Source organism: Pteropus medius, unplaced genomic scaffold, assembly GCF_902729225.1.
Source record: "Pteropus medius unplaced genomic scaffold, Ma_sr-lr_union100, whole genome shotgun sequence".
Lineage (NCBI taxonomy): Eukaryota > Metazoa > Chordata > Mammalia > Chiroptera > Pteropodidae > Pteropus > Pteropus medius.
The window spans coordinates 13823998-13836324 of NW_024342467.1; the positions used below are offsets into that span (position 1 = coordinate 13823998).

A 12327-nucleotide genomic window follows, 5' to 3' on the forward strand; every position below is an offset into this window, starting at 1 on the left:
TCTCATCCACCCCCCCCAAAAAAAATAGAAAATTTTTTAACTCTTCTAAGATCTATGCAGCTTAGTGTTTCAACAATCGTATCAATTCAAATAATTTTAAGAACTGAAATACTTCAAACTGTAAATCCTGTATTGTTCAGTCACACAAGGTGGGGTAGTATCTACAGTGTAAGAGAGGAGGAGACGTGGGAGGGAAGTAGGGAAGGCTAAGAGATAGCTGTGTACTTTAAAGAAAGTAATGACTGACTTAATAGAAATGAATAAATCTGAATTAATTCATTTTGTTTAAAAACTCTCTACTTGATCCTTTTTCTTCCCACTAATGATATTAAGATGGCACTTAACTGTCATTTGAATAAAAAAAAAAAGTATGTGAAACAAATAAGAGTCAAAAAGTAAAAAGGAGGAAAACAGCCTCTGTTTATTTCATTGCGACCCCATATTGACCTGAGGGAGGGGAAGAAGGAGAGAGAGGGGAGAGAGAGGGAGGGGAGAGGCGGGGAGGGAGGCAGCAGAGGGGAGGAGGAAGAAACAGAAAACAGCCAAAAGGAATCTGCCCAGGTCTCCTTGAATGAAGACAATCCAAAACCCCAAGAAAAAAATGTATGGAAAAGAAAAAAGAAAAAAGCAGCACTATCAAAACATACATGGATGCACTGAATTTACTCAGTGTAGAATCCGATCATTAATAAATTCCTCTTTTTGAAAAAAGATGCATCTTTAAAATTACTTTGCAACTATTAAGTGTACACTAATTTCCTTTTACTATTTCTAACAGACTACAGGAATGGTCCTTTTAGAACAAAGCTAAATATAATTTGAGGGTAAATGGCATAAAATGACTGTTTCTCATATTTCTCCAAGGTATACATCTAATTTATCCACAGGCTTACTTCTGAGCAGGACTCTTGGTGATTAGTTAACTCAATACAACAGTATTGAACTACAAAATAACTTATTCAGAGGAAAATGATTATAGGGAATCTCTGAATTCTGTTATTTGAACTCTTATTCTAGGCTCATTTTTCAATTTCTATCAAATACTATACAAATTTCCATTCTCTTTAGAGACAGAGAATGTATCTCAGTAATGTAATTTTAATTTCCACACACCTGAACAAGTCCTAAACCAGAATACCAAAGGGAAAGTTCCTATTACTGAATTATATGCAATCATATAGTGACTTCATATTATCACGCTTTCTTAGCTTAAAATTTTTAATACATAAATAATTAAATCACAATGAGAGTTTGAAAAATAATCACTGGGATAAAACATGCCTTTTAAGAAGAGAGGCAGAATCTACTATTCCTCTATAAATAGTGCACTATATAAAAGTTATCATAATTAAAATATATAAATTCATTACTTCTATACCCAACTAACCAAAATGCAACATGATTAATCCCATAGGTTAAGGTTCATAGTAGACTATAAAGAAATGGGTATTAATGGGGAGAGTTCCTTGCTCTTCTATTTAATAGTGTTAAAAATATTAATACAAAACAAAAACTCTTCTCATTCCCTCCTATCACAATGATCTTGATGATTTACTGTGAAGAGACTCTATGGTTTCCTTCTAACTGTTTAATTTCTGGCTTGTTTGGCTAAGTACGTGGTTTACTGAAACTGTCACTACCCTCTCGCTTATCAGCTAGCAGAGATATGAACTACTTTGTGTCGTCTGCTAACCCCAATCAGAAGATACCATACTGTTTTCCCCCAAATCCAGATCCTAGCTCCACATAGGTTAACTGACCTCATGTTGTGACCCTCATACCAGCATTCACAGGCTTCAGGTCATGACCTATGAATTAGCATCATGGAAGTAAGGGCCATACCCGGTTTCCCTTACAGAACTGAAGACGTGAAATAGTAGGAACTTCCTATGCCTTTCCTGATTTGGTTTTCAGTCTGCTAAGCAGCTGTCTCTTAAAACTAAAGGCAATCAAGTTACCAGCACTCTCACAGATTTCAAAAAAATTGAAGCAATATTTCTATGGCATACATTTATTCATATCCAAAGAGTCAGAAGGATAATAAAAACCAGCATTTGAAAAAGATTTTACTCATATCCTCAAACAAAAATTGATCTTGTTTCTAAAAAAATTATCCTTTAGAAATATTACCTACAAGCACCCAGCCACAGGGGCCCCGCTCCCATCACTGTTATAAAACCATCTCTGTCACGTTAAATGGTGTTGGGTTGGTATCTCACCTCTGCTTCATCAAACTATTCCATGTGTAACAGCAAGTATATACTTTTCTTAACAAATTTCCGCCACAAAGTACTCTAAGAAACATAAAACCTAAGAAGGCTAAATAGAGACAATTACTTCATCAAAAGATTGTGCAGAGTAGATTCTGGATATGCTTTTTAATTTTTTTCTCAGTAGGGGGAGCTAGCACTCTCATCTTGAAAGTCTAAATACACAAGTCGGATATTTAAATTTTGATTCCAACTATCACATTCAGTATGTGTTAGAGTATCCTATTGAAAAATCTCCAGAAGGAAAATTTTCAGAATTTTGTCAAACTTGAAAATTTACCTTTGTCTTGAAATTCCTGAAGATAGCTGCAAAATAAAACAACATTATATTTTTAAATGAGGGTGACAAATCAAAACAAGGTCCCACCAGTGGCAGTAATTCATATCTATTTTAAAATCTATATTATAAACATACATTAAAAAAACTACTTCCTATCCTGAAATGACAATACCAAAGGTTTATAGATTTATAATAAAAGTATTTTTAAAAACAAAAGTTACAGTAGTAAAATCAAAATTTATCTTTAATACCTATAACTTACATTCATTCATTTCAGTATCTGGAGGTTATTTTCCATATTTATATTAAAATTCTCAACCTAATTATGTCTTATCATTTAAACCAAATATATCCTCAACTAATCAAAATAAACAGTGAATTTTGCTAGAATGCTTAGAAACATACATATTCAAGAACCTTCAAAAATGATATTAAGAGAAGCATATTAATTTTTTTAATTATTATAGTGGAAATATATTTTGTCCTTTAAAAATACTTAATAGCAATTAAATTGCAACATTAAAAATTTAATTCTATCATAATTCTTTATTAAAATGTTAATTACAAAGTTGCTTCTAAGTAAAAAGTTAGTAATAAAAAGCAAGTAAGTGACTTACGTAGACTTTACATCTTTTATCTTCTTAATAAGGGATTCTCTCTTTTCCTTTGCTTTCTTGGATAAATTTTCTCCTCTTAGTGTGTCTGCTACAAATGTTTCAACATCTAAACCATGAAATATAAGAAACAGGATACAAATCATAAGAAAGAATCATTTTTTGTGAAGACAAATAGGACAATGATTGTTTCCACCCATAAGTGTTAATATCTGTACAATTTGTTACAGTTATTTATCAATCCAAAGCATAACAGTTGAAGTATGTTTCAAATACTAAGTTGGACAAATCTGTTCACCACTTAGCTAATACAATTTGTATGCACTACTTATGCTTAGCACAGCAAATGCTATTTGGATGTTTGGCATCATTAAACCAAGAAGAAGCACACAAGTTTTAATAAACTGTGGTGCCCCATAAAACAAATTCTCTCATATAAAAGCAAGCATAGAGCTGTTATGTATGTGTTACTATCATTTTATAATATTTTCTAAGTTCCTATATGAACAGGTCATTCACAAATTATATCAATATAAGCTAATGTCTCTGGCAAGGGCTTGTTTTTCCCAGTATAATCCATTTTCAGGTATACACAATGTTTCATGCTTTAAAAGATGAAAAATTCCTTTTCCTAGCCAAGATTCCTAAATCAAACCCTCCTACTTCCTACCTGCCCCACCCACTCCAGCCAGCCATCCACAAATAAAAAGATAATCAGTTGTGTGGTTTTGTGTGCTCTAGCTTCCTGCCTTGGTATTACCACCTGGAAATATTTTTTTAAATAAAGGAAGAAGTGGCAAAAATAGATTCATCCACTATTAAAAATGTAGTAACCTAGAGATAAGATTTCTATGGCTTCATATAACATTTCCACATAGCTTCCTTTTTAAAAATTTAGCAAATTACATTCTTCTTCTTTCTAGTTCTCTCTAGTATAAAATTCCTACAAATCCTTACTGGTATTTTATAATAGCCCCATTCTTATTTTTCATGAAATATTGTACAACTTTAAATTTTATATTCAGAATTTCAAATCTCATTTTGAGTTCTCTAATAGAGGATATCATTTAAAAAATTAAGTAGGTATGACTATAAACCATCCATATTTCATATTGAAGAGATGTTTTATTTTTTTTACTTACCTACTTTATCTCCTCACATTGATATCAAAACATACAATAATGTTATATGAATGAATTAAAACCAGTACAATAGTCTTTCAATTGTACTTAGAATTAACAATTTCAAACCCAATATTTGAGATAGAATGTAATCAATTTGAAATTCTTGACTACAAAAGTATCTTGATCCAATGAGCAAAAGTGATTAAACTGTTATTCTACACATTCACAATAAGATTTTTACTAAATCAATATGACAAGTGAAAGAATTAAAATTTAATCTTGATATATATTTTTAAATAGCTTTCTGTTTTCAAGTCCATTAACGACTAATGTTAAAAGTAAGTATCAAAACAAAATGAAAGCAAAGTGTCACGGCAACTCTTTCCTTGAGCTGTCCATGTTTTTGAAGAGGGGTACACAGAAACATAAATCCAATACCAGTGCAAAAATTAGACTTCTAAAATGAGTTTAAAATAATGAACATTTAAAAAAAGGTGCCCTCCTCTAAACTCCTTAAATTTTGAACCCAGAGGAGCCAACTACCTTTGGACATTCAGATATCTGCTGAAATGGAAAAGATCATTGGCTTCTCTGAGATGGTTACAATAAGTCTACAAAGAAGTGAAATAAAAAGGGTAGCATCTTTATGCTGATTCTTTCTTCCAACTGGACTCTGTACTTGTAAGAATCACTGGCACAATGATTGGTGAAGAGTCTGCTTAATGTTACTTTCACTCAGTGTTTGTCTTTAATTCCCTCATCCACGAGTATTTAATTGCCTATTTTACATTTTCATTATACAATCCGAGTTTAAATAAACGGGATCTATTTTCTATCTCCGGAAGCAATAACAGAACGAATTACAGCCCAAGAGTTATTTCTTTGAAAGGTCATTTCATTTCTGTAAAAACAGAAACCATAAAAAGCTGCAGTGTTCTATACAGCATTTCCTAACACTCCCCAAAACATATTTTTAAAATGCTGATCCCTGCTACTATTTTATGAAGAAATACTTGTTGAGAGTGAGACTGCAGGGGAAAAATATCTATGTTAGTTTTTTGTTGTTTTTCAGGGAGAGGAGATTCAGAGATTAGACAAGGGAAAAGATCTTTTTTAGAGTAGACTTATATTTATCCCTAAACTTGTCCCAGAAAAAAAGGGTTCAAGGCAACTAAAAACATTCGATGAACATTGATTTTTAAAAACGTTCTTCTCAAAGGAGAGGTAGAAAGTGTAGAAACTGCTTTGCAGTTTTCTTTCTTTTTTAACAAATAAGAACTTTAAGGTGGAAGCGATTCTTTGAATAATCTTAGTTTGCTGGTGCCCACTGACTCGTTTAAGTTTTTAAGTTTTTGAAATCTGGGTTCTTTCTTAAAATCTCCACTCAGCCCATTTATTTTTGAGTCCAACGAAAGGAGCCTCTCCCAGGCGCAGGAGACCCGCGGACGTGCCGGAGGCCTGCGGCCGGGTCCCAACGCAGAGACAGGGCGAACGCTGAAAAGTTACTGGGGCTTTACTGGGAGATGCTCGGGCTCCGCAGTCCGTGACATTCGCCCCTCGGAGTGTTTAAACCCCAGGGTTTCCGTCATCCGAGCTGTGAGCGGGGAGCACCAGGTTGGAGGCAGCGTCTTCGCCAGACAAATGGGACTGGATCCGCGGCTTTGTAGCTCAGAGCCAGGGTAATATTTCAAAAGCGAGCAATAAAAGTCCTGAGCGAATCAAGCGCTCCTCTGGCTGGTTGAAAAAGAGATTTGAAGCTTTTTATTGTGCTCTGAATAGCCCTGCAAACGGTAAACGAGCGAGCGCAGTAGCCCTCTTCCACCGTCCCTTAGGGGTCGTGTCCCTCGGTTAGTATGTAGATTTCACTGACTCCAGGCTGCCTGTAATTCGGGAACGGCCCTAATTCGATTACAAGGAAATGTCAGCCTGCCTCCTCTCTCGCCTCTTGGCCTGGTTAGAATTCCTCTTCTTCGGAAGGAGGGGTCTCGTCTCCACGCACACGCGCACACATCACAGGAGAGGAGAAAGTGGGGACCTAACGCGCCCCGGAGGAGAAAGCGCAGTTTGCGGGTGCCCCCCACGCACCAGGTCTAACTATCCCCAACGCCCCACCCGCAGTTGCATAATCGACCGCAGGTCAGCACCCCGGCATCCCCAAACTTAGTCCTATGCGTCAGCCTCTTCCCCCAAGTTATCAGCGAGGAAGAAGTTATCCCAGCGAATGGAAATGTGGTGAGGATTTTTGCTCCTGTTACACCTTCAGCACTGTCAGGAGCAAACCTCACCTCCCAGTACAACTGTAAAGATCTGGGGGAAAGGGTCTCTAAAAAGATCAGATTTACAACTGCGTTGTAGATAAATGTTAAGGTCTAGAAACAAAATTTTTAAATGGCATCATGTGTTGGCTCAGCAATCCTCAGTTTAAGTTAGAAACCTCTCAATAGCCACCTCAGACCCTCAGGGAACCGCTTACCACATACCAAACTACCAAATGGTACTCAATTGTCCTTTTTTCCCATTTTTCTGTACCTATAGACTCCCTAAACATGTGGATCCCTAGAAAAACCGCCACCCCGTCTTCCCCTAGAGTCCTGAGTGGCTAAGACAGGTATCTAACATGCACATGCGCGCGCGCACACGCGCGCGCACACACACACACACACACACACACACACACACACGCTAACTGCTTTCTACCAACTTCCATACGTAGCAAAAAGGTGAAACCACACAATGTTAGAACAATTTTTAAATTCTTGCAAACAATAAAGTAAAAACTGTTGGCTTCTTGAAACTTAGTACATAGCACAGGTTCCCACTCTTGAAGAAAAGCGGATGTTTGACCACTTGCCCTCACCATCCTCCACAAGCAAACAGCCCAGAATAGGACTTCCAGGCTGGAGGTTGTAAACAAGTCAGGAAAGTAACACCTGGTGTCTTCAGCCTGCTCTCCAACCACGCAATACCTCCCTGAGTGGCATGCATGTGCACATGCACACACACACACACTGCTCTCCAACCATGCAATACCTGAGTGGCATGCATGTCTTGTAGCCACACACACACACACACACACACACACAGCCTCTGTGATGGCCTGAATTGTATAGGAGAAGGAGGCAAGAACTGAACTGAATCCACTACCATTTGCTCAGCCCCAGATCAATAAAATAAGTGTAAAACCAATCACACCACTCCCCCAATAGTTTTACTACTTAATTCCACATTTCTCTCCTTTATGATTTGGGCCAGGTTTCAGTTTGTATTCACTGAGGTGCTACCACCAAATCTAATGTAGTAAGGATCCCAGCCAAATTTAAGCTGAAATCAGAACAAAAAGTCATGCTTTTCTTCTCTGATAAAAGGGGTATGGTCTGACCCAACACCTGCTGGTGAAAACATAAAAATCAATTAAACTGGGCACATGTTGATCAATGGAGCCAAATGCTCAAAGCTGGAAAATGGCTAATTGAAAAGCTATTGATTGCTCTAATCAATGTCTTTCTCTTGATTACCTAGCACTTTTACAGGTTATAGTTGCACTGTGGACTTTTTGAACATGGAAAAAGAGACGTGAACAAGCACAAGGAGTTCTTATAGAAAACATACCTGAGTCTTACAATCCAATTATCTGACAAAATTTTCAAAATTGGTTTTGGAGGCTTAAATGATTTATTTTGGTAGAAAATTGGGCTGTTGAAGGATAGGGATGAACATCTTTCACCTCTAAAAGATGACTCTTGATAAATAGCACCTTATAATAATCAAAATGTTTTTACCAAGCATTTTCAAAGAAGCCACAGTGAATACACATTAGTCTGAGATTTACACTATATTCACTGTTAGGCAGCATCTATTATAATGTGTTCAGCATGTGATTGAAAAAGAAATGTAAACTCAATGGAATGAAAAAAATAGACTTGGCTTTAATTGAAAAAGACAAACTAAGTGAATAATGAGTATATAAAAACTAGCCTATGCCACTTTTATCACCCATATATGACACTTAATCTTAAATTTATGAGAGACAACTGAACTGTGTTTCAAATCACCAGAGGATTTTCCAACTCTGTTGTTTCTGTCTTCTTTCTAGTAATACTTTAATGCTGGTAACATAGAGATAAACCCATTTGGAAATTTTCTACATACATTTTTTTTTAGTATATTTAGATTCTTTTTTTAAAAAAGAAAATCAATGATAATTTGGATTGAATAACTATAAAAACTGCATATACTATCAAGAGTCTTAGTTTAGTAATCTGAATGAAAATACTTCCAATGGAAAGCCATGTGGAAAAGAAGCCAGCCAAAAACTCCCTCCCAAGAAAAAGTAGGCTATCATATGCTTCAGATAGGTAAATAATTTTCCTAACATCACATCTTAATTCTGTTATTTGACTCAAACAAGAAACTGTAAATTTCTGGTCCCTTGATTTACAAACACATTTTCTTATTTCTAGAAAAGAAACTCTTAAAGGTGTCATAGACTGATTTCATTTTGATAAATGTTCTCATATCAACATTATGCTCATTAGTTCTTACTGCCAAAATGGGTCAAGCTTGTTCTTGCTCTGCAGGAAAATCCAGGTGCTAAAGAAGTAGGTGACTATTGGTGACTCAGTAGGTGGCACTCTTCCCTTTACATACTCAGGCAATGCACCAGAAGAAAGTTATGGGACACTAGATATACTATAAATAATATTCATAGAAAAAATAAAGCCAAAATGTTGACCAAACTATAAATGGAACTTTGGAAAAGTGGAAATCAAACCATACTATTCTCAGCACTGAAAAAAATTCTACCTCCATTTCAACTGAATTGCATTCTTTACTTAGTGCCCCTAAAGAGATTGTCGATTATAATGTGCAAAGGTTTAGAAAAAATGTTCTGGAAATCCTCAACATGAAAAAATGTAATATTTCAATACAGGACTGCCAGATGAACAAAATCTCAAGGTCACTTGACAGAAACCATATAGCCACTTTGTTTATTGTTTGGTTTGGTTTAGTTTTGATTTTTCAAAATCCTGATATCCACTATTTCTTTTAACACTGGTTTCATTTTCTAATTTAATAAAAAGAAATCAACATACTCTTACAGCTTTCCTTTTTAAATGTGTTGTCCTAAAAACAAATGAATGAGAATATCTGATTGCAAACCACTAACACTCCAATAGTCAAAAGATAATTAAACAAATGAAGGAGGCTGGTGGGGCAGTGGTTGGTTCCTCTCACTTTGACTGCATGGAGGAAAAACACATAAATCAAGACTATTCTTGCTGCTTAGTCCTAGTCAAAATATTTGGATGTCGAAGAAGATTAAATGGACAAGACTTGGGATTATCCTTTGATTCTAATAATCCAGGCTAAACCTGTTCTTCCATTATTGTAAAAAAAAATTAAAGGTCGCCTGCAGTACCATATGCCAGTTCAAAATTTCCCTTTAACAACAAAAATCTGTAACCCTTTTTCTATTCATAAACAAAAGAATAATTCAACACTTATAAAAAGTGTAAGTTTTCAAGATTTAACACACTGATTCCACAGAAATATAAATAACAGTCAAACTATATAGCCACTTTTTCAAGCGTATCATTAAATGCGAATTAAGAATGATAGCCTCTATGGTTTTTGCATTTCTATAGAATGTTTTTTCTTTTTAAGGGGGAAGAAATGAGAAGAAGAGGGAAATATTAAAAGAGAAACCCAAAACTGTTATAATCAGAAAGAAAAATAATGAGAAAGAAAATATTAAATTGATAAGAGTATATCTGTATACCTGTAACAAGCAGTTGAAATGTCAAAACATTTCACACGCATGACATATAATGATTTGAATCACAGGCACATGAACTACAAAGAAAAAATGCCCACACAACATATTTTGAAAGGCATTATCTTTTGACTTTATATCCTTTTTTTCTGAAGGCAAGGGATTTTAAACACCAGTTCCTTATTTTCTCTACCTCGGAATTCTAGCATAGTGTCATGCATTTTAAGAGCACTTAACTGTTAATTACAACCACCACTACCAATATCTCCGTTCTCAGTTTCAAAGAAAGAACTAAGTAAGCCAGCAATATCTCTAAAATTCAAACTGAAACCAACTCTTCCTCTATAGTTCAGTAATTTTAAATCTAACCTTGTACTATTACCCAATACATTAGAATTACGCAAATCATCATGCACAATCCAAACAGTTTTGTATGAAAATTTTGAAAAAACTGCTGAGAACATTTTATTCTTGAAACCTTCCCTACCTCAAAAAAGATTTTAATTACAGTCAAACATAAAATTTTAACAACCATCTCTGAATACGTTAAAAAGAAAAATGAAAACCAGTTTCACTTGTTTCATTTCTTTAAAAAATATTTTTTCTCGTATCTATACCTCTTGAAAATATGCTCTGAAAATAAAATGTAAGCCAAATTTATAATCTCCAAAATTTTAATGTTCTAATATTTCATGTGTTTTAATATGTAATTTGCTTTAATAATATAAAATATTGGAAATGTCAATAAGATAACTTTTAAAGTGCTGATTTCATACATTATGCAAGTATACTATCTGACTAAAGAGAGAGAGAGAGATGGGTAAAGTATACAGAAGTTAGCACCAGCAAATAATTTAAATACTATGTAATTCTGAGCTGTCAGTTAAATTACTCAAATAAAGGCCACTTGAAACACCTGTAGTCTGTGGAGATCAGAGGATAAAGAGTCTCATAACCTTTTTATGATACTATCTGCAAATGCATAACTGGATCCAAATAGCAAACTGGCTATTGTGGGAGCTGTCAAGCTTTAAAAGCATGCACCCAGAGGTCTCTCTGTTATTTCTTAAATTCAAAATTTCTTACCTAAAAAAAGAGAAAAAAAATCAGACCTAGACTTAGAATATCCTGAAAAGGGTGACATCTATATTTGGAGTAATGATAAACTCTACTCTGATCTGGTTATTAAAATAATACTCTAAACAGGCAATTCCATCAACAAAAATGTTAACTGTAGTAAAACAAAATAGTACTCATGTGACACTCTCATATAATGGAATAAAAGTTGCCTTAAATCAGTCTTTACAGTTCTTTCGACATTTCCCTTAGTGGGAACAGGCATTTCTTAAAGTAAAACACTATCCCACCACAAATGCATTAATCACACTGTAATCATGTTCACACAAACATAAGTCTACATCCATACACTACTGGTTTTATTTTCTCTATCATATTCATGATGTCAACCACCAAAACAGTGTAACGGTATTAGATTTGGTCTAACACTATAACAGTAACATATTATTTAAAATGTCACATTCGAAATTACTTTTAAACATTCTAATAAGCAAACTTAACATAGACATCTAAGAGAAACTCTTTTAATCATGTATTAGTGACCAATATTGAAAGAGAAATGCCTAAGAGATAACTAAAGTAAAACTATCAAAACTGAGTTTCCAGAATTCTGATGTACACATGACAAAATGAATAACGGAAAGAATTCCAGAGCATCAGGGTAAGATTTGTGCTACCCTAATATATTTTCTACCTTGTACAGAAACATAAAATTTCCATTGGCTCTTAGCGAAATACACATCTCCATATCTAGTAAATAGCCTTGAAAAACTGCATCTTTAACTCCTAAAGCAAGTTCCTATAAATGGTCATTTAAAACTGAAAAGGGGAAGATGAGGGTGCAAAGATGAAGTATTTTCATCGTGTGGCACAGGAAGTTGGACCTTAACACATCCTTCCTTTTTATTATGTTACTCAGGCACTGAAGAGTAGTGGCCATTTGAGAATCAGGCCCTCTTTGAAAGTCTTAAATATGAGTGAACTGAATGTTCAAGAAAATGGGAGTTTCAGAAATGACAAACCCTTCCATCCCCTAACTCCTAACCCTTAACCCTGGAGCTCAAACATCTCTTTGCACCTTTACAACCTTCTCCACTGGCCAGGACACCAAAGAACTACTTCTTTGGCTACTGATCCCATCACAGTTCTCACACTTGCATTCATTATCATTTTCTCTGCCCCCTCTCTC

General features: G+C 35.0%; 1 protein-coding gene across 3 annotated transcripts in view; it reads right to left on the bottom strand.

Annotated features, from left to right (window-relative positions):
• SKAP2 (src kinase associated phosphoprotein 2) overlaps window positions 1–12327 on the bottom strand; it is a 159510-nt gene that overhangs the window by 146462 nt on the left and 721 nt on the right. For all 3 annotated transcript variants that reach the window (XM_039862591.1, XM_039862590.1, XM_039862589.1), the window contains exons 2-3: window positions 3168–3273; window positions 2551–2576 (exon numbers count right to left, since the gene is read on the bottom strand). In XM_039862591.1, the coding sequence (XP_039718525.1) occupies window positions 2551–2576; window positions 3168–3273 (132 nt within the window). The remainder of the gene's footprint in view (window positions 1–2550; window positions 2577–3167; window positions 3274–12327) is intronic.